Genomic DNA, 23479 nt, shown 5'->3' on the forward strand with positions numbered 1-23479 from the left:
TGAATAGTGGTAAAGGAGGTATAATGATCCAATAAGACTTGAAAACAGGATTAAAGCCAGGGGTATTCATGCTCCGCTGGGAACATTTGGCAACATCTGGAGCCATTTTTGGTTGTCACAACTGGGGGTCATGGATTTTGTGGGCAGAGGCCAGGGATGTTGTTAAACATCCTATGATGCCGTTAAACATCTTATGATGCCCCAACAACAAAGAATTACTTAGCCCCGAATTCAACAGTGCCAAGACTGAGAAAGCTGGAGTAAAGAATGTTAATTTTTTTTACCTGCGGGACTTACTTCTCAGCACCTTTAATAAGCGAATCATGTCGTCAGTCTCCAGACTTAGGTAGCAGTTTTCCAAGCTCATTGGCTTCAGAATCTAGAATGCTTGACTGGCATAGGCTGGACGTGCTGAAGTCACTTTGGGAAGGCTTCCCTGCAGTAATGGGGATCATTAGAGGGAAAACGAAAGACAAGGCTAGTGGAATTTCACAGGTCATATTATCTAAGAAGTGGGAGGGACCTGATAGGCAATCCTACCTCCTTCATATTACAGACACGGAAGCAGGCCCAGGGAATTGACCATTGCTCAGTTGCTCAAATGAGAGGCAATAGGATGGAGATTAAGAGCATAGGCAGAAGCTCATGTCCTTGCTCTGCCTCCTGCTAGCTGTAGAACATCTGTGCCTGAGTTAACTGATTGGACAATTTGTGGAAAAGGGAAATAATGAGTATTAAATGGGTTAATACATGTAAAGCACACAGCATAAGTGCACAACAGATAGTAGGTATTATTATTAAGAGCCAGCTAATTTACGTCCAGCCTGGCTTCCAACCCAGCATCCCTGACTCTCAGTCCGATATTCCCTCCAGTATCCCATGATGGACACAGAAAGAGGTGAGGAGGAGCAGAGGCACATAAGTGGGAATGCACAAGTTCTATCCAGAGCATGAGGGAGCCCAGTTTAATTGGATCATTTGAACAAAGAGGTGGTTTGACAAAGCTAGGAAGGCCTGGTTGTGGAGGCAGTGTAACTAGAAAGCCCACCCCCGCTCCTTGGCGGCCGCATAATCCTAGACGAGTTACCCAGCCTCTCCTGGTCTGTCTCATCTCTAAGTAAGGACAGGGAGAGTACTTTCCTCATAAGTTCAAGCATTAAATAAGATAACGTATGCAAAGCATAAGGACTAAGAAATGGTAGTAGATGTCATCATCGTTTTTGTTACTGTCATTGTTTTTGTTACTATTATTGGGTCTGTGAGACACACACTCCCTATGGGCAAATCTGACACATCCCCGGTGACTAGATCTGGGCTCAGGACTCTCAAGACTGCTTCCTCACAAAGGGACCAAAGATCACCTTCTCTCCACCATGTCTTTCTTCTTTTCTTCTTGTGATGGCTGCTTTTCTGGAAGCGAGCTGGAAACCCGGCAGGTCAGCAGGATTTCTAATGCCAAGCCAAGGGTCTCCAGGAGAAACACAGGTTTTAGTTTATCTTAAGATCTTTCACTCGAACAATATACTTTTGTACCACGTGTTCATTAACTTACATGGGGCACAGTGATGTTCCATTGGCATTCCACTAGCTGGTTTATTCTCCTCTGATAATGCAGTAAAAGCTCACATCTGTAACTAATGTGTAATTGCTTAACATTTATCTTTCTCGAGCCTATGGGGCGGTGAGGGTGGGACTGGATGTGTCTTGTTTCTTGTGTTTGGTGTTTAGTACAGGGCCTGGCATGCGCCTATCCAACAAATACTTTTTATTTGTATGTTCTAGGTAATGTGCAAAGTGTTGTGCATGTGTCTTCATGTACATAAAAGACACTTAAATAGCTGACAAATGATTGCCCGGACAGAATTAGTGAAAACCTTGAATTACAGATAACTTCTTATGGAATGTATTTTTTCATACTTTTTAAGGACTTAAAGAAACAAATCTGAGATTAATAAAGCATTGCTTAGGTAGGTTTTTTTCAGGACCTGTTTAATAGATATGTATTATTTTCATTTAAAAATTCAAGTGGTTTGTCAACATTCATTTATTTAACATATATTTACTGAACACCTCCTATGTTTCAGAAAATATAGAACAAAATAGACCCCCCCCCAAAAAAAAAACTGCCCTGTAGAGCTTGCATTCTGTTAGAGACAAATAAATATATTATACATCCATGTACGTAAACCAAGGGAGAGGGACAGGAGAAGGAAAGGTCGCCTCGTTGTTGACAGGCCACAGGGATTAGAACCGGGGGTAAGAGATGGCCTGAGGGGCTGGGCTTCTTGTGGTGAGGGTCTCAACAGGGTGTACAAAGTCTTGGGATTCCCATCTTATGCTTTCCGATGGTGCAGTAGAGCTAAAATTCATGAGCTCGTGGTGTAGAAGCCATGCTCCTTCAGTGTTTGAAGTGGACTTCGGCTGTACGAAAAGGATAGCGTAAGACTAGTTGTCATTCAGATCCATTCCAGGTTTACGATTCCATAGTTCTGTGTAGATTCCCTGCTATTTTTCTACAGCTCCTAAAATAAGGTCTTGTACATAGTACAAGGCAGAACTGCATCACGATTAAGAATAAAGACTTTGAAATCAGACCTTAATTCAAAATGCAGCTCTACCTTGGTCTAGCTGTGTATCCTTGGACAGGTGACAAAACCTCTCTGTCCCTTGGTTTTTCATGTTTATAAAATAAGGAATCTTCATTCCTTCTTCATAGTATCGTCATAAGGATTAAATGAGATAAAGCATGTAAAGTACAGAGCCTAGAATATAATAAGCTTCCTATAGGCAGTAATTATTAATGTTATTAAATGTTGCTGAAAAGAATTCATGAAGTTATTAAGACTTGAATAGGCACAGTGCTGTGCTGGTATGTTGTCTATGTCCTGCCCTCTGTGTCGGACATAAATAATTAGTGGTGGGTTAAAGAATTGTCTCTTTTCATTTCACCTCCATTTTCTTGGAGGTGTCATTTTGAGGCTTTATAATGTTGCTACACTAGTATCCCGATATGCCAAGTATTTGGAGAACAGATTTCTTATAAACAATCTTTACATATGATTGGCCAGTACAGAAGCAGTGCATGTTAATGATGATAAAAGTAGCAACTAACGTTGACTGAGAACCTACCATGTCCCAAGCTTGTGTGCCAGGCCACCTGCATCCCCATTCTGCAGCTGGGAAAACTGAATCTCAGAGTAGTAAAGAAAATGTCAACTGCCGGTAAGTGACAAAGGCAGGAACTGACTCGAGAGAGGTTTGCTAAGCCCTTCCCACTTACTGCCTCAAGTTGTCCCTGCAGGTGACCAAGCCTCTGGGCTCCCACTCATTACTATTAAGATGTTTTACAGGGGGTGTGCTTGGAGTTTAAGTCCTCAGTCCTAATGAGATCGCCTTAAATTGAAACTAATGTGAAGACATAGTTCTCAACTACGAGGACACCAGTCAGAACCCAAGGGCCTTCATTAGTGTTTGACCTAACGCCAGGGGAGAGGGCACGTTCTGAGACTTTGTGTCAGACTGTAATGAGCTCACGTTATACTGTTTCACTGTTTTGTTTTGGTTTTTTTATTCTCAAGTTCAATTCTGATTGATTGGTTGTTTTTCGCTGTTTTCTACAATGGTTCTGTGAAAAGAAATATTCTGGTTTAGCTAGTGGTATAATTCAGCCAGGTTTGAAAGGGAACTCATTATATTCTTAGGTTTTCTTCATGGAATTTGATAGCGATTGTGTGAGTGCGTTGAGCAGGCAGGAAAGAGGAAGCCTTGGAGGATGAGTTAACTCAGTAACCTGTAGACTAGTGTTTGGTTCAGCCTAGAATTGTGATACAAACACTTTTAAGTAGAACCATACTCAACTGCCATTGTTGTAGGTCAAAAATAATTAAATATCAGCAAATGTATAGCTTGATATCATACATGCTAAGCACCCAGAAGGCAAAGAATTCATTAATTTTTCTGGCTTTGGTTCCAATCAAGCAACAAATATTTATTGAACATTTGTGTATGAGACTCTCAGTACAAAGATAAGAAAAGCCAAAATCCTGCCCTCTAGAAGCTTATATCCTAGTTGAGATAAGACAAACCCATGGATTATTAAATAATACCAAGAGAAGTGATAGCTTCATTGTGAGAAAACCTGAGCACGTACTAAATAAATGAGCCAGACGAAGTACAATGAGCCTTCAGAGAAAAAAAAAATATTATTTGGTGGTAAAATAGTATATAAAAGATGAGGCATTCGAATCGATGAAGAAGGAATGATCAGGCAGAGCCTAGAAATGGGAAATGTCAAGTTATATTCTATACATCCAATTTGAACCACAGAAGTTCAAAATCAAGGTGGACCTAGGAGGTAAGGCAGTTTGTGACAGGCTTTGATATCAAACTGAGGTGCCGTGTCTTTTTATTCCTGGAAGCGGAAAGCAGCTGTTGAGACAATAAGTGCCTGGGTATCAGAGCAAATGGACAATATACACAAAAGACATTGTGGACACATTTTATTGATGAGACCAAGGCACAGAATAGTTAAGTAACTTGCCCAAACTCACGCAACTAGTAAATGTCAGTAAACAACATTAGACCCAAGGCAGTCTAGCAGGAAAACTCATTATTAAACACTGTGATCCAAGAGATAAAAACAAATGTCTACACAAAAACTTGCACATGAATATTCATAGCAGCATTATTCATAGTACCGAGAAGTAGAAACAACCCGAAATGTTTATAGAGATTGTGGCATAGCCGTACAATAGAATATTATTCAGCCATTAAAAGGAATGATGTACTAATTCATGCTATAATGTGGATGAAGCTTGAAAACATTAAGCTAAATGGAAGAAGTTAGATACAAACACATATTGTACGATTCCATTTATATGAAATTTTTCTAGTATAGGCAAACTAGAAAATAGATTAGTAGTAGCCTAGGGCTGCAGGGAATGGGGATTAGCTGCTAATGGAGTTTGTTGGGATTTAATTTTGGAGGAGGGGATAGATGAAAATGTTCAAAATTTAGATTGTGGTTGTGTGATTATACTAAAAAAGACTGAACTGTAATCTTTAAATGAGTAAATTTTATAATATATAAATTACATCTCACTAAAGCTGTAAAAAAAATTTTGTAAGCCTCTAAGATGACTGCAGGTTTGGGTATGTGCAGTGACACCCAAAGACAAAAGGAAATGTGAAATGGAGTTGGATCGTAGACCTGGAGCTTGGAAACGCTCAGTGCCAGATGAATGGATGGGACAGGTCCCAAGCCAATCCTTCCATGAGAAAGAAAATACAGAAACCAGTGACAGCTTTTTCTGCTGCCAGGGAGCTGAAGGTTCTGTTTTCAACTTACTTACATCCTGCAGACACTAGCTCTGTTCCAAGTGAGACAGTGGGTTTTCTAGCTGGCCCAAACGCGTTAGAGTCTGCTGCTAAGGATGTGCTAAACTCATCTTGTTTTTGTTCTACAGTTTTTGAAGAGCCGGAGGATCCAAGCAACAGGTCGTTTTTCTCTGAAATCATCTCTTCGATTTCGGATGTGAAGTTCAGCCACAGTGGGAGGTATATCATGACCAGGGACTATCTGACCGTTAAAGTCTGGGATCTCAACATGGAGAACCGCCCTATCGAGACTTACCAGGTAGAGACCACCACCCACACATAGGTGTACTGAACACTTCCTCTGGGGGGCTTCCAAGGCAGCCTCTGCCTGCAATGCAGAAAAATGTAAATGCTACTGCCGTCAGTGCCATAGGATTAAGATGAGGGTGCATGCGGAGGGGCTAGAACACAACCCCTATCTCCTGAGTACTTCATGTGCTGCGGATACCGAGGACATCACAGATACAGAGGTGAGCAAGACAGACACGGTCCTGCTTTCCTGGAGCTGTCTGGTGGGGAAGCGAGGTGCAGAATAGGGAATTGAGCGTGCAGTGATGCGAGAGCCGACACCGAGTGCCATGGGAGCACATGCAGGGAGGGCCAGCCTAGAGAAAGGCTCTCCTGAAGTGACCCTTAGGCTGAGTCTTGACTTCCTTGAACTAGCCTGAAAAATTATATCCTTAGACTCGTGTGTTGGAAGGCCTGGAGGCAAGGGAAAGGAGTTGTGTTCAGAAAGGAGCTCTTTGTACCTAGGACATGGAACACAAGGCCAGAAAGAAGAACCTGGAGGTGTAGGCTCTGGTGAAGTAGTTGTTACCATAAGTTTCACACTGCAGTTTGCCAAACGGATTAAAGAAATTTAGGTAGGAGCAGATGATGGCAATTTGGGCTGGAATGGTGGCATACAGGTGCAGGTAGGATGGAAAGTCTATGAAGTTTGCTGAGTGTGGACAAAAGAAGAATGAAAAACATCACATGTAGATTTAGTCTTAAGTCTTGGCCAGATGGTTGGTAGACTTACTTACAAGGGAGAAGGCACTGTTTGAATTAGGTTTTTGAAAGAGGAAGACTAGGCTTTGAGGTAGAAAGGAGTTGAAGAAGCTAATTCCAGGCAAGAGTACAATAGAAGCAAATATCAAGAGGCAGGGCTAAACTAATCTTAAGATATCTTGGGTTAGATAAAAAGGGAAATTCTACACAGAGGGATTTGACTTATATATTTCTTCGTGAGCTATAATTCACGTATCATAATTCTCACTCTTTCAAAGTATGCAATTGAGTGGTTTTAGTCTATTCTCAAAGCTGTAGAACATCTCCACTCCCCATTCCAGAACATTGTCATTATTGACATTTTTAAATGAACAGTCTGGTTGTGCCAGGGAAGAGACAGAATAGTTGTGATGTTATTGTGACATTCTGGCAATGGCTGTTAGTAGCTTAGATGAGGCTATCAGCAACAGAGGTGGCCAGATTCTTGAAATATTCCCAAAGTGAAACCAACAGGATTTGATGAGGAGTGGAAGAGGAAAGGAAGCACCAAAGATCACACCAAGATTTTTATCCTGACAATTAGAAAAGTTGAGTTGCCATTTTATCTACATGAGGACATCGAGAGTTTAGCTTCGGACATGTTAAGCCAATTAAACTTCCAAAAATGACAAGTAGACAGCTCAATGTGAGTCTGGACATATTTAGCCTAGAGATACAAATTTGATACTCATGAGTATATAGAGGATATTTAAAGCGCCTAGGACTAGATCTCCTAGGAAATGAGTATAATTAGAGAAAAGCAGAGGACCCCAGTGTTGACAGGTGGGAAAGTGACAGAAATGTCCTAGAAACCAAGTGGAGAAACTATCTCGATGAGGACGGAGCCATCAACTGTTAAATTGTTGCTGAATCAAGTAAGAAAAGACTGAGGATTGACCACTGGATTTAATAACGTTGCTATTCTCAGTGACCCTCAGGAGAGGTGGAGGAAGAGTGATGTGAATGAATGTCTGATTGGAGTGGGTTCAAGACAGACTGTGAATAGAGGATGTGAACACAGTGAGTACAGGGTAAATCAAGAAATTCTGGTCTGCAGGGGAACAGAAAAATGGGATACAGGCTTAAGGAAGTTCTATGCTGCTAAGAATAAGCCCGTGGAGCAGGAGACAGCTAAGGGAGCAAAGTGCTTGAAGGAAGCAAGTCCATTGCAGAATTGGCCTTAGATGGTAAAGAAGAGTATAAAGCCATAGATGCAGTAGGCTTGGGAACATATAGACAGTTTCTTCCTAATGTGTCTATTTTCTCAGTAAAATAAAGTTATCAGCTGAGTGAGGAAGAAGAGTAAAATACTAATCTAGGAGTGAATGGACTAGGGAACTGCAGGCTTGCTCAATAATATAAACTTGAGGTTTATATTGTTGATTTCGAGTGAGACTGTTTATTCCCAGCCACAGTCACCTGCTTGGTACAGATAAGGAAGAGCAGAAAGTTAGGTTTAACCAGTGATGGGCTTTTGCCAAGTGAGTACAATGGAGAGAGAAAGGCATGTTTTGAAGGTATGAAATGAGTGAGTGTAGCGATGGATCACTGAATCTAAAGTAGGTAAGGTGGGAACTGATGGACAGAGGAAAGTAGTCAGATCAATGGATTTGAAGAATTGATAAAATCCAGAGGTAGCAATACTTGTTAAAGGGGCTCAGCTATAGGGATAATAGCATGACCAAAGAAGCAAAGTTGTGAGAGACCAGAATATTTGAATCACTAAAGAATGGTGCAGGAAGAGAGATGAAGGTGCTAGAATTGCTTCAGAGAAGGAGGCAGAAGGACTTGGAGAAATATTGGTGGCTGTAAGAAGGATGGGTAGCAGGAAATTGAATTTGACTTCAAAGGAGCTGAGGACTACAGGCAGGAACAGTTGTCTGGAACAAAAGTCCAGCTACCACATGACAAGCAGAAACTTACAGAGGAGATTGAGGACACCAAGGACTTTGATGACTAAGTTCTAGAGGGTGCTATAGGAAGGTCTGGGGGCCAGAATTCAAGGCCACATATGTAGTTGAGATTGTTTGGTTACTCCTGTAGTTCAAAGAGCATCCTTTATACACTGGGGATCTTACTGTCCGCTAAATTATACCTGGACTTCAGGGCCAAGATCTCACTTACAGTCCTTCATCTTCAGCTCAGGGCTAGAGCCAACACAAGTGTCTTCTTCCAGCTGCACAGACAAACCATCTAGTGCTACAAACCTTAACACAAAACAGAGGTGGCAATGGAAAACAGAACAACCTGAGTGTGGGCAGTATTGACAGGTGTGGCCTGCTGGAGAGCCTTGATGAGAGAAAAGTAGATTTAGGCTAGATAGCGGTGAGACCGATAAGTATTTTCATTTCAGGAAAAGGCTTTTAGAACAAAGCTAGTTTTAGAATACAGCAGTAACTTGGAATAATCAGCATTTTAAGATCATAGTACTCAAATCATGTTTAACTAGCAATAGGCTTGGCAAGCTACTTTGCAGAACACTATTTTTTAGTGTTCTGCAATGTATTGAAATGAAATACCACAAAATTCTAACTACTTTAGATGGCATATTTCAAAGCAACTTATATTTATATGCTCTATCAAAGATGGTAAATAAACTGAGTGTCTAGAACACTGTCGGAAGAGATCGTGAGGCCTGATGCAATGGGAGAGCATCCCATAATCAATGCCTAATGCCCACCATGGGAGATGGGTAAGGCTCCTGCTATGTATTTGCATATGCCAATGGAGCTGATCATGCTTCCATGAATGAGAAGCTGTAGACTTAAGTATGATTAGCCATTTTCAAGTTCTCCTATAGAACAAGGGCTGGCAAACTGACTTGTAGGCCAAACCTAGCCCCACCCCCATTTTCGTAAAAGTCTCATTGAAACCCAACCAACCATTTTTTGTGTTGTCTATGGCTGTTTTCACGCTACATGGCAAAGTGGGGTGTTGGTGACAGAGGCCATATAGCCCTCAAAACCTAAAATTTCTACTATCTGACCCTTTACAGGAAAAGTTTGCCAACCTCTGGAATATAACAAAGCCACCAAGTTTACTCTTGCTCATCCTCATGAGCAGTCCATTAACTAGCCAACGTCAGGCTTCCACGCCATTGAGAGCCAATGTGCTGGGACATTTGGCTTAGTGTCCAGAAGGCCAAACACAAGCTTAACTGCAGAGAAGAAATAATATTTGGAATGTGTAGGGAGAATCATCAAATAGGATGAGTTTTAAGTCTCCCTGGATGTTTCTCGTATGTCTCTTCACTGATGGAGAAAGGTCCATCTTGTTTGCCTAAGACTTTTTTTAAACAACAGCATAAATGCAACGTACCTTTATAGTAGGTGTTCTTTTCCTCCAGATGCCCTCAATTGGAGGCAGGTAGGCGCTTCCCAGAAATTAGACGCTGGGGAGGAGAAAATGGTACAGACAGGTTTTCCTGATTTTTGTCCCTCAGGAATTATAGTCACAAAGATGTAAAGTACAGCATAGGGAGTACAGTCAATGATATTGTAATAACTATGTATGATGCCAGATGGGTATTAGACATAACAGGGGAACCACCAGGTCATAGGTATATAAATGTCTAATCACTATGTTGTACACTGGAAACTAATATAATGTATGTCAACTATAATTGAAAAATAAATTTTAAAAAAGATTTATGGAGTTCTGGGTGATGTAGTTTCTACTGTTGGGCCCACACTTCCAAAGCACCAAAGCACAGATTTTGACACTATGGAGTTTCTGTAAACAAAATATCAAAGGTGAATGGTGAGGGATTGGGGAAGTTTCATAAAGAGGACAGTTTAAAAGGCACACTGCCACCCTATTTACAAACCTTACTGTTCTGTCCCCTAATTAGGTTAAAGATAATGTTTGCAATACTTCTATAAAAAAAAAGTTGGGTGATTACAATGAAGTGAATTAATATTCTATCCCCTTCTTATAATTTTGAAATTCCTTGACCACTGTGGGAGCCTGAGAAGGACCGCATTACAGAAACCTGCTTAACCAAGGATTTTCAAAATTTGTTTCTCCCTGCTCAGAACACTCGCATCTGTGCCTTGCCTTACAAGTACACCACACAAGAGGAAAAAGTAGGGGGAGATACGGCTGAAAATAAAGATCTATTTTTCTCTTCTTTTCCCTCCAAGAAGTGGAGCTTGAGTACTAGGATAACAAAATTGGCTTCCATTGCCCACTGGATTCACTCCCAGCTTGGCATCCTTCCCCTTCAGAAGCCCGGCTCCTCTCCCTCTAGCACACACAGCCCAGAAATAAGACTGATTCTTGAGATCGAGATCTTCCAACCATCAGAAGGAAGGTTTACCCCTACCCTCGATGCCCTTAACTCCCCCATTCCCTTTAGCCAAGGAAAGCCTGTGCTATTTTAGGGAAGGGAGAATAATAGTCAAGACCAGGGTTAAGCAAAACCATGCCCCAGAGGCCAGTGCTGTCCACCACCTCTTGTAAATAAAGGTTTACTGGAACGCAGCCTCTGCTCCTTTATGGATTACCTATGGCTACCTTCGCATTACAAGGGCAGAACCAAGTAGTTCCAACTGAGGCCACGTGGCCCACAAAGCTTAAGTGTTTACTGTCTGGCCCTTTGTAGAAAAAGTTGGCCAACCTCTGGTCAAGACCCAGAATCAGCCGTCTTTTTGCCCTCAGACACTCTTCTGCTTTGATGCTCAGAAATTCTTAATCGCTCAAGATGTTCACCCCTAAAAACAAATGGCCTTCTAGACCTGAGCCACTTCTAATATGCTCAAAAGGTGGCAGGAGAGAAAGGGAAGGAGAATGAGTTCATTTATAGCAAAGGTGCCAAGCACAGGACATAAGCCTCACCTTTGTATCAATTGCCCTGCCATAGGCAGATTCCCCTGTCACCATGGCACTGAAGCAGATACCCTGGCAAGGCCCAGAACTTTGGGGGAACAAGAGAATAAAGGTAGAGGGAGTTAATTTGCAGAGTTGGAAATATTTACACTGTCCAATAACACAGCTTTTAAATACCCAAAACATGTAATGCAACATGGGATGCATCTTACCTTGTTCCTCTGCCCAGTACTAAGCACACAGCTGGTCCTCTGAGCTCAGCATCCAGCAGAACTCAAGTCAAGGGAGAAAGGGCCCAGGCTGCAAGGAAAAGGGAAATTGAACCATCACTCTCAATGTAAACAATGCTTATCGTAACATCCCTCTGACTTCACCCAATTCTATCTCCCTCTTGGCCTCAGTTCATTATGGCGGCTCCTGGGTAGGGCTGAGACCTCATGTAAGGTGAGGCTAATGAGGCAGAGCGAGTGGGGAAGCAGATTGCTACAGTAGTCAAGAGTGCGCGCTTTGAAACCCCAGTACTGGAGTTCAGTTCCCGTCCTGTCATTTCCTGTAAGCTAATGAGGCAGAGCGAGTGAGGGAAGCAGATTGCTACAGTAGTCAAGAGTGTGCGCTTTGAAACCCCAATACTGGAGTTCAGTTCCCGTCCTGTCATTTCCTGTGCGATCTTGGACAAATGAGGTTGTACCTTGTACTTCATGCTCCATTAAAGTGAAGAGAATGATACCACCTACATCGTAAGATGATTTTAGAGATGAAATGAGATTTTATAGATAAAGCACTTGGCTAACAACAACAAGCTAGCACATTGTGTATGCCTGTTACTACTACTTCCTACTGGAGGGTTCTGGATGGATTGCCCTCAGAGAAAAATGGAAGTCAGGTTACTACTCTCTGAGCCTTATTCATCTGCCTATTTGGCATCTACACCTGAGCTGCTAAATGTGGCAAGAGAAATAACCTAACCATTAAAATTCACATCCAGCAGCTTCAAGCGACCCTCAGTGCCTTCCAGCAATTCTGTTTCCCAACCATTCCCGTCCCCTTTCTCACTCTCCGCTGATACTCTGGCTTTGTATTTCACTGAGAAATAGAAACAGTCAGGCAGGAATTGCTACCTATTCCTGGTCGGCCTCTTTCACATCTCAGAGTCTACTCGACTGCTTCACTTGCACAGACTTCTTCTTCTTATCATACCCAAAACCAAACACGGCACCTCCATCCTTCCGCTTGCTCCACAGAAAGATGCATGAGCCACCTTTGACTCCTGTTTTTCTCTCCACACTCCACAGTTGATCCACCCACAAGTCCTATCAGTTCTTCCTCCAAACCTGTCAAGAATCTGACCACTTCCCACCACGGCTCTCGCCCGGGGCCAAGCCATCCTCTGTCACCCAGGCTGTACCTGTCCCCCACCTTCGCCCTCACACTCTTACATTTCACAACATGGCAGGCTCGGGGACGCTTTCTGGGCCATCTCCCCACCTGCCCCAGAACAAAGGGTTCACGTGAACAGGTCCTCTGCCCCACACTGGGATGAAAGCACACCAAGAGCGTCAAGTTCACTGCTCCATCCCAGGCACGTAGCACACACTCAATAAATATTTGTTGAATGAATTGTGTCTTCTAACGCCCATCAACAAATCAGCTTAGAAAATGGGAATCTACCACTTACTGGGCCCTGCTCTGTGCCTCTGGCCACTTAAGCAAGCTTGTGTAATCCACACGGGCCGCATAAGCAGCTCAACAACCCATCCCAGTGTCCCACGGCTGGAAAGGGCCGAGCCTGGGTTCAGACCCGGGGTCCTCTGACTCAAGGCACAATTACACTCAAAGGGTTAGCGGCTCGCATCAAAACGGGGAGTGTTCACAGAAATGATTATTTTTAAGAATAATTGGCCCTGTCGCTGTTTCCCACCCCCAGGTTCATGACTACCTCCGCAGCAAGCTGTGCTCCCTCTACGAAAACGACTGCATTTTTGATAAATTTGAGTGTGTGTGGAATGGCTCAGACAGGTAAGAAAGGCTCTGTGGCTGGGGAACCTTCTCCAATGGCGGGCCTTCCCCTCGCAGAGGCCCTGGGCGGTTTACACTAAGCAGGGTGCAACCAAAGGGAGGTCAAAATCAGGCCTCAAGGCATTGTATGGGTCCCTGGATGACCCTGAGGCCAGGCCTGGAAAGAAGGGAAGGATATAGTGAGACCCTTGAATCCTCTTCCAGGACTGGCATGGGTGACCATTTAATATCGAGAAAATCCTACCTTTTACACACAAGACACCCCCAGAGCTAGGCCAACTTGCCTAAAATGAAGATCACTAATAATCCACCAGCAAATAACAGCACGAATAGTTCCGATTACTGCAAAGGATACTTTCTAGATCAAAAGTTATCTCCTGAAACTGCTTATATAGACCCGGCCAAAAGCCCTGTTGGTTCATTAGCTGAATTCTAGTCAGCCTCATTTATCAGTCCCGCAATGTGATTTATTACTGTTTTAAGGCCTTTGATTTCAACAATACTTCATATTACCTCCCAATAGTTTCATTTTTACTTTGACAAATACAGATGATTCTCTGACTTTCAGGAAGACTAGCACAGGCTACCAGGGTCTGTCCCCTGATGGAGGCGGCACCAGCAGTGGTGCTGGGAAGCACAGAAATTCTGTCGCGGCAAAGCACTCAGAGATTCATACTTTCCGTGAGCACAAGCTGTCTCTGTCCCTCGTTTAGCCTTCTTCGCCAGTGAACCAAAGTGAGCCCTCCACTTTAGCAGGCCTGGAAGGACTCAGCACAGGGCAAGGGACCCAAGTCACACCACCTAGTTGGTATAGGGCAGGGGGAAGAGAGAGCCAGGCAACTGTGATGTATGAACAAAAGCTCTCAAGGAGAAGAAGCTAGCCCAGTCCTCTTTTGTTGTTTGTTTGTGTGTAATTTATTAATTTGTTCATTGCTTATAATTAATACATATTATTATTTATATATTTGTTGTTATTGCTCTAATTTCCCAGCTATCTTAGCCTAAAACAGCACTTATTAAGCACGTACTATGTAGCAGACACCTTCATACACATCATGTTATTTAATCCTGACCACAATCCAAACAGGTTTTCATCATCCTCATTGTACAATTGAAGAAAGTGAGGCTCAGCAAGATGTAACGACCTTCCCAAGCTCAGACGCTAGTCAATAGTGGAGACAAGAGAAGTTCTGACTTTGAATCCTAAGATCAACATTTTTTCCATAACGTCACAATGGGAAAATGTTATTCTTTGTTCAGATAAGGCTGAGAGGTTTTGTTTTGTTTTGTTTTTCTAAAAAAGACTTCCTCTTACTGTTTAAAAACAAGCCAGGCCATGGTGGGGGAAGCCCAGAGGCCGAGTAGCTGAATGTTTATGCCCCGGAGTCTGGCAGATGTGAGTCTGGATGCCAGACTTTGCCACCTACTACCGGTGTGACACGGCACAAGTTACTCACTTCTTCCCATTTGTAAATCTCTTAGATGGGATAACAGGAGCTGAAATGAGATGGTGGGCGGGAGAAAGACAAAGAAATAACTGCTCGTTCTTCTATAGAGACAAACAAACATTTCACGGCGACTGGTCCCGGGGCCAGACTAACAAAATCTAACCCTTGATTAATTTACTTGGCAAAGCTGACGACATACCCCAAAACTTATCCCCCTGGCTGTGACCCAGTCTTATCAGTTTCCTTTACCTCTCTACACACCCACGTCACAGGAAACAGATGAGACGCTGTGCTCACCCATCCTAACCAGCCCAATTTCACCAGCCTCTTCAGGGTGCAGCCACTGTGGAATGTTTCGTGAGGAGCACTGTCTCCACTTCAGCCTGTCACCATGTCCTACCTGTCACCATTAAAGATTCAGTCCCTTGCTTCTGGAAGGCTCATGGCATTCACTGTTCTCCTGATCAATTGTAGATACAGCTGAGAATGGATAACTCTTGTAAAATGCAGAAACCATCTGTCAGCTCTCTACAAAATCTTATTTTCCCATCCCGAATCCTTTTAAAATTTGAATTTGTTTACTCTCTTTCCAAGTGAGACCAGGATGACATCAATTTTTAGATAAGTTTTCTGAAAAGACCGAATCGAGAGCTAGTGCTTAGCAGGAGGAGGATGTGCCTAGGCCAGCGTGCTAAACTATCAGAATTTCTCCCACTGGGGCGAGAACACCTTAGAAGTCAGGCAGCATGGAGTCAGTCCCCCTGCGCAAAGATTGTTTTCAAAGTGTCCCTACTTTCCAAACCCCGCTTTAGCCTCATAATCCTGATGCGAGGTAGGAAGGGCTGGGATCGTTAAAACCACGCGCTCACTGAGCCAAGGAACCAAAAGGAATCCATGGAACAGAATTAACAAGGGGGATTATCACGATCCTTGTTTCCAAGCCCAGCCCAAGAGTATGTTGCTCCTAGTGATTCCAAAGGAAGTCAACAGTCACATGACAGAAACTGTCTGGGTTTCTGTTTGTGGTTAATAAAACGCACAGTGCCGTAAGCTGGCCATGGTGTGGTGTCGTTGGCTCTAGTCTATCATTGCTGCCTTTCTCCGCGGCACTGGTCACTCCCTGTTTCCTCTCTGCCTTACAGTGTCATCATGACCGGCTCGTACAACAACTTCTTCAGGATGTTTGACCGAAACACCAAGCGTGACGTCACCCTGGAGGCCTCGAGGGAAAACAGCAAACCCCGGGCGATCCTAAAACCGCGCAAAGTGTGCGTGGGGGGCAAGCGGAGAAAAGACGAGATCAGTGTGGACAGCCTGGACTTTAGCAAAAAGATCTTACATACAGCTTGGCATCCTTCAGAAAATATTATAGCGGTGGCGGCAACAAATAACCTATATATATTCCAGGACAAGGTTAACTAGGAGGACAAGTTATTATTACTTAATAATCTCACATACTGAATACTAGTCAAACATGTTTTTAAATGTTTCTTTGGGTCTTCATTTGACGCATTGACTTTAATTTCCCTATGCAGAAAACAATTGGGATAGAATTAAAAGGAGTCCAACTTTCCCAAATCCCCAGATCTAAGAAAATTTTGTTCGACCCCGTAGGTCCCGGGACACTTCTGTTTAGAATCGAGAGCTGCCAGCTAACAGTAACTCTTCCGCAGTTGACCTGAATTTCTGATGCTTTTATTGCCTAGTTTTCTCTGGTGGGTCCAGTGTTTTGTTTCTAGGTGTCTGCTGAGATAAAATGAGGTTGTCTGTAGTATTTAAAGCGAAAAGAGATGTTTTTTTTTTTTTAATTAAGCAATTCCATTTGATTGAAAAATTCAACAAAAAATAAACACCGTCTACTCTTAGAGAAATTCTCCTTGTTTTGTGAAAAATCAGAACTCATCGGCATCCCCTGTCCCTACAGCACTTTATTTCCATGTTCCATTTTCTTTTCAACGATTTTATTTGAGCCAGAGATTTATTTCACGAGGCTGTGAAGAGGACACAGAATGAGATGGGAAGGGCCACATCGACATCGCTGTAGTCTTTTTTGTAAGCGCCATAGAAACAGCCTGAGAATTTGGCTAGGGGACACCGTGAATGCTTCAGGGGACATAAAGAGAACACTTTCTACACGGTGCTTCTCAGAGTTAGCTTGGCAAGGCCACGTGGGGCCAGATTCCATCTGCTGCTTTGTTACTCTTGCTTTTTGTACTTTTAAATGGCTCCATATAATCCTATACTTACACGTTCACTGGCTTTTTTTTCTCTTCGACCTTTTCCAGCTTATTTATTCTATTGACTTCTAAAGGCCGAGTCCTGGTTGTTTATTATCTGGTGTTCTCAATAAAGCAATAAGTTGGAGGCAGCGGCACGCCCCCGGCTCCATGAGAAAGGCTGGCCCCCTCTTTTTGGGGGTGTCTCCCGAGCAGCCCCCCTCCCCTCTTCGTGGGTTTGGAAACCAAAAGTAACAATCCATCAACCTCCACTACAGCTAGAACAAAAATGGCCGATAAAAATGCTGATGTGTAAAGTCTAATCAAGCATTCTAACCCACCCCAAGCTCACCTTCTAGAAAAATAGACCAGAAGGCTCTCTTCCTGCAAAAATGGAATACGGGAGAATCGAGAAGTTTTGACATTGGAGCGAAGTCTGTTTGAACCTGCGGAGGCTGATTTATCCTTCCCACAAGTTGAGGATTCAGACTTAAAACTTCCAGAAGGTTCTATGTGGCACACCTCTGGAAAGGAGACTAAATGAACTCAGAGGGCTTACAAACCTGAAAAGGAGGCTTAGGGAGGAGGGGGGAGGGACTCAGAAAGCAGGGTCTGGGCTCAGTGTCACTGTACCTGTCATGGTCACTCCTTTCCCTCAACTTCCATTTAGTGGGTAGGAGATTACTTGAGTTTTTATTTTAAAAAGAAATTTTCTTTCACTGTATATTTATTAGAAGTTTCGGCTTTGAAGTGTAATTTGTTTTGAAGGAGAAAAAATAGTGAAAGAGCCATATTTCAATGCTCAGCTCCTATCTATTTAATAACAGCTTTTTTGGAAAGGAAATGACTATCTACTTAAGTGAACACAATTTTATAAGACGCAGCCCAATTTCAGAAACATTGTGAAAAATTACATCTCAAAATGGAACGAGCATGCATTTGAAGACACGACTTTCTTCTCAGTGTTTCTCATCTTCCCTGCAGAGAAAACCTCTATTCGGCCAATGCACACAAGCAGCCCAGGAGGAAACTCAGAATTGTGATATCGGGATACATAGAAAGAACTGTGGATTACTGTCCTAAGTTTACTGTCAACTTCCTCAATGGCCTTCTCTCTGCTTCTGCAAGACTCAGCTCCTGTTTGTACCAGGTGGGGATTGGGCCAGATCACGGTTTCTCAAACTTGAGCGTCAACCCACCTCTGTACTGTTACTCATTGAACATTTAAGTCACCTTTTTTAAAAGTAAGACTTAGCCTCCTCCCAAGAAATAATATTCCTGAAATGTCAGTTTCAAAGTGCCCGTTATTTTTTAATATTAAAATAACTGCATAACCGTTAACATAACAAACATGTGCCCCTGCACTGCCTACAATAGTTTTGTGAATGCCAGCAGCATGCTGATCAGACTCTGGAACCCTGCGTAATTAATACCACAGAACATTTAAGCCTTTGGAGGCATTGAAGAGTCTCAGTGGACGTCACATATTGGAGTCAAGAATGCTCCCCAGAACACATACATGGACAATTTTAGCCATAAATTTAGAGGATTCATGGCCTGCCTGCCATTTATCTGTGGACTCTAACGAGGAACCCTGCCCTGGGCCACCACCCTCATCACACAGATGCACTGTCACGTCCAGGGTGGGAGTGATCTGCCAAAGACCTCGGAACGGCCATCCTCTCCTTTCCCCTCTACAAAGGATGCATCGGAACAAACACCCGAGACGTCCGGCCAGGAGCACGACGGGGGGACCACAGAGATCGGGCCTCTGGCAGCGATCACCACCACATTTCACCACTTCCCTGCTGGGCCAGGTACAGACATAGATGTTTCATAGTTGCCATCTCCTGCTGCCCAGTGCTGGTGATTTCCCTACTTGGTAGCACCCCGAAGTCAGTCCCTTTTCTAGCTGACACCGAAAGCTACCTGAAAGCCGACTTGCCACCTTTGCAACAGTTCGTTGGGTTCTAAGAACCTACACCATTTCATCCTGCAAGGCCTGCTGCTTGATAAAAGCCATCAGGTCACATGGAGGATGTCATGTGACTGAAGGAAAAGGGAGCCATGGCCTCCTGAGCTTTTATTAAAATCATCCTAACTGCAACTGTCAGTCCTTGACAGTCAAAAACAAACAATTCGAAGGCTGAACGTTGGCAGACATTTATACTTTCTTGTCCAGAGGAAGAAGAGAAGTTGGAAGAAACAAAGCAGACAGACACAAGCCAGCATGAAGTAGCGGGATATGCAGTGAACGGGCAGTAGGAGGGACCCATTGGCTTCTAACATCTGGCTCCTGCCTTTCCTATTGAAAGAAAAAAATGCATCTTTAAACCTCTCATTGGTCTTGTAATTAACCATATCAGCATGTATTAGGCAACCAGCATGTATAAGGCAGAACAATTGTCAGGTGGAACAAAGACGAAGCTAAAATTCTTTTAGCTCAGTGACCCGATGAGAGAAGTCAGCTGTGTCCAATGTATTCCTTTCGAACACTCCAGGGCCCATCATAATAAAAGTTAGACCCTCAAATACTCAATCACTGACAATGTGGGAGTCCACCCTTTCCTCTCCTTCAAACCTGGAAAGCAACCATCTAAACTTCCCTCCTACCCCCCTCACCTGCCTTCCATTCTTTTTTTTCAATCCACTAATGACCACCTACCGGGCTCAAGAAAGCCTTATGAGGCCTAAGAACAAGGATTTGGGGGTGACACAATAGTCTGCAGCATGAATGAGTTAACCTTTCCTAATTTACCCTCTTCCATTATGAACGTGTATAGATGAGGCTGGTGTGTTTTAAACGACACCCCCAAAGACACAGCAATTCCCACTGCAGCCTGGTTCCTTGTGCACCCACCTCTTCCCCCTGTACTTCTAAGTCTCAGAAGCTGCTTTCCATGGAAGAGACTTGCCTGGTCAATGGAAAGACTATGGAACTTGAAGATAGAAAAGTTGGATCCCGCTCCTGGCTCTGCTGCTACATCACTGAGGAATGCAGGCAAGCCATTCAGCGCCTACGTCAGCCATGTCGCCTGTAAGATGGTCAGAAAGCCATTTGTCCTAGTTCAAAAAATTATTGTGAGGGGCCCAAGAAATTTATTATAACTGCTTTGATAAGTATAAAGCAACAACACTCACCAAGGCCCTACTAGTGACTTCTCATTATCTCCTTCCCTTCACCCTATGAGGTCAATGCCAGGGTTATTCTCATCTTGCAAATGAGGAAATAGATTCAAGTTGTCAACCTGGCCAAGGGCACAGAGCCAGTAAGAGACAGAACCAGGTTCTTCGACTCAGGGTTTCTGGCTCTAAAGCCAAAGCTCCTGAAAAACGGTTTCTAACGCACAATAGTAGCTAACATTTATTGAGCATTCATTATGGGCCAAGCTTTTTCCTGCAAATTTCACATCTGTTAATGTGCAACACATGTGTTTCACATTTACCTTCAAATCTCTAGGTGCAGGTATTATTATTGTTCCCATTTTACAGATAAGGAAACAGAGAAATTATATAACTTGAATAAGTTAATACAGTTCACAAGTGACAGAGCCAGACATTTTGGTAAAACTTTGTTTACTCTTTTTCCCATCTCACATTATACCTATATCTAAATATCTAGATGTAGATATATAGATATATAGAAATTACTGATTAGAAAACAAGTCCCAGTAATGACCCATAGGTTCATCAACATTAAATATTTGTTGAGTGCCTGATATGTGTCAGGCAGCCAGGCCCTAGGTAAGGGCTGAAGTTACCGAAATGTATAAGCCACTGGTCCCCACTTTCCATGAGATGACAGCCACATGGGAGCAACATGTATGCCGTAAATATATTTACAGTGCAATGAGGTGTGTACAAAGTACAGAGCTAGTACAGAGAAATAAATTGTAATTAATCAGGACTGGCAAGAAAACGGTTTCTTAGCAAAAGTGACATCTGAGCAGGGTTTTAAAGCAGTTCATTCAACAAAGCATGACATGGCGTTTCTCAGAGAGAGACCATTGCAGGTGAGATTCTAAAGCAAGAGTGGGTATGACATGGCAGTGTGAAGTAATGTTTCCCTAAGTCTAATAAAAAAAAAAAAATTTTCAATTTGCCAGAACTGGCCGGCCCCTCTTTCTTTCATTCATCCAATAACAAATATTTACTAAGCCCCTATATCCAGGCACTGTATTTAAGTGTAAAATAAATAGAAAAAATAAAAGGCCACTATATTTTCTGGGAACTTGTTATGTGACAGGCATTGGGCTAGGTGCTTTTTTAAATCGTTATAATCACCTGATGGGTAAACATATTACTCCATTTTTGTAGCTGATAAACAGGCTCAAAAGGATTAAATGACACCACTATGGAGACATGACCAGAAGTTTTATCTAGATCTGTCCCCTTCCAGGTCCTGTGCTTCTTCCATCACAGTGATCGGTAATGTATAGCTACCTTGTCTTGTCTCTTTCCACTATTTGCAAATAAACCATCTCTCTGTAACCAAATATTGCCTGACAGCTGACCAAGGAATACAAATGTGGTCTGTCACGAAAGCAGAGAGCAAAGTCAAGTGGCTCACAGAGGTCTCCAACCCCTGACCCTGACCTTATTATTACTGTTTAACCGTCCCCCAATTTAGATTTTCCACGCCCCATTGGTTAAACTGCTGGTGGCAGAACAAGGCGATCTGCTGTCTCTGCCGATTCCTGCCCTGGATGCCATCAACATAATGGTCACTGCTGGCCAGAAACAGAGGTTTAGCGACTGCCAGATTCCCAATTCACTCTCTACGCCTAATTCCCTAAATAGTCAGCCTTGGTCTCTTAAGTGAACAGCTCCCATGGAGCTCTTCCCACTTACCCATCCCCGAGTGCTCGGATGCTTCCCTTCACTTGCTCTGATGTATTTGGTTTGGGAGTGGAGAGAGCATTTCTCTAGGACTCATCCTCATGCCTAAACCCAGATACCAGAGGGAAGTAGGACCGCCCAAAAGTACTGGGATTCTTGCTCTGGTTGGTTAGTGATACACTCTCTCCCAGCCAGAGCAGTAAATTCTTGTGGGGAGGTCAAAGAGAACCCCAAGGAGGCTGGAGTAGAAAAGTGAAGGATGAGGGCTGCCTCATTACCGAAAGGAAAAGCAGTATTTTGGGGTTCTAAACAGTTGTCCGTTGGGGTGAGATGCATGCATGCATTCATTCATTCAATAAACATTTAATGGTTGATCATGTACTACTTGCCAAGCCTGTGCCAGAGTGGTCTGAGGAAGCTGTAGTGACAGTCCCTGTCCTCATAGGGCTTACAATGTCATGTGAGAATACAGACAAACCCACAGGCAACGTTAGCAGTAAAATGTCATGGTGAAGACCCCAGGCTGCCTGCCTGGGTTGAAATCTGAGCTCCACCATTTACAAGCTGAACCACTCTTGGCAAATTGCTTAACCTCTCTGTGTCTCGATTTCCTTACTAATAAAATAAGTACAAAAAAATGGCACCTATCATAAAATTGCTGCGAAGATCGAACAATTTAATATACATAAAGCTCTTAGAATGGTGCCTGGCCGACGATAAACACTCAATGCACATTTCTTGCTATTGTTCTCCTAGTTCTATAAAATGATGTGTATGTGTTACGATGGCTATGTCGGGGCGCCAGGAGAACAGAAAGAAGTACCACCTCGTCCAGACCAGAAGCTCCTAGGAGGAGGTGAATCCCACGGTAAAGCCTGAAAATAAGGAGAGAGTGAGGTACCCAGGGGAAGAGAAAAGAAAAGAGTGTTCCAGGCATCAAGGTAGTATAAAAAAGGCCAAAAAAGGGCACACAGACAAAGAGAAGTAAGGGGACATAAGGTAGAAGGACAATAATACATGATAGGAGAAATAATAATGCATGGCCTTAGTGAGGTTCACACAACAGGGGTTCCCCAATAGCTAGGCTATGATCCACTCAATTGAGAAATTATGATTTCCATAACTTAACAAATATGTATGGTCCAGGCACAGGGCATATGTCGATAAACAGCTCAAGTGTCTCCTCCTCAGGTGTCAAGAAGCCTTTCCTGACCACCCTAAGTTCCATGAGGACCAAGGCACTATTTGGTCTGCTCTTATATTCCCAGAGCATAGAGAAGTATCAGGCTCATAGTAGGTGCTCAATAAATATCTGTTGCAGGAATAAACAAATAAATGAGGAAGACAGGCACTGCCTATGCCTTCAGGAAGCTTACAAAATGAGCAGTGTCCTATGGGGAGTATGAGTTATGGGGATGTTGGCATACGGCATCACAGGACTTCAGAGGAGTCAAGGAATTAAAAAAAAAAAAAAATGGAGAGCCAGTGAGCCAAGATGCATTAGGAGCAAGCAACTGAGCTCAGGTTGCAGCGTTAGTTAATAGAGCACATGTGTCCCTGCCTGATGCATTACCCTCCCAGCAGTAGTTAGTCTTCTGGGACCCTGCAAAGCATGCAGAAAGGTTGACGGCTTACAATCAATACCATGTTCACTGATGCAAGGAGCAACATTATCACATCCAAGATATTACCCCCACATGCTGGCTCCAGCACTAAATATTCCCCATA

General features: G+C 43.2%; 1 protein-coding gene across 7 annotated transcripts in view; it reads left to right on the forward strand.

Annotated features, from left to right (window-relative positions):
* Nucleotides 1–16563, forward strand: part of PPP2R2B (protein phosphatase 2 regulatory subunit Bbeta) — a 383456-nt gene extending 366893 nt beyond the window's left edge. For 5 of the 7 annotated variants that reach the window (XM_006922957.1, XM_006922958.1, XM_006922959.1 and 2 more), the window contains 3 exons: nt 5466–5635; nt 13157–13248; nt 15839–16563. In XM_006922957.1, coding sequence (XP_006923019.1) covers nt 5466–5635; nt 13157–13248; nt 15839–16118 — 542 coding nt within the window. In that variant the 3' untranslated portion in view covers nt 16119–16563. The remainder of the gene's footprint in view (nt 1–5465; nt 5636–13156; nt 13249–15838) is intronic. The other 2 variants (XM_006922956.1, XM_006922960.2) reach the window with 1 other exon arrangement.
* The last annotated feature ends 6916 nt before the right edge of the window (nt 16564–23479 follow it).

This window comes from Pteropus alecto, unplaced genomic scaffold (assembly GCF_000325575.1).
Source record: "Pteropus alecto unplaced genomic scaffold, ASM32557v1 scaffold78, whole genome shotgun sequence".
In the NCBI taxonomy this organism is placed as follows: Eukaryota; Metazoa; Chordata; class Mammalia; order Chiroptera; family Pteropodidae; genus Pteropus; species Pteropus alecto.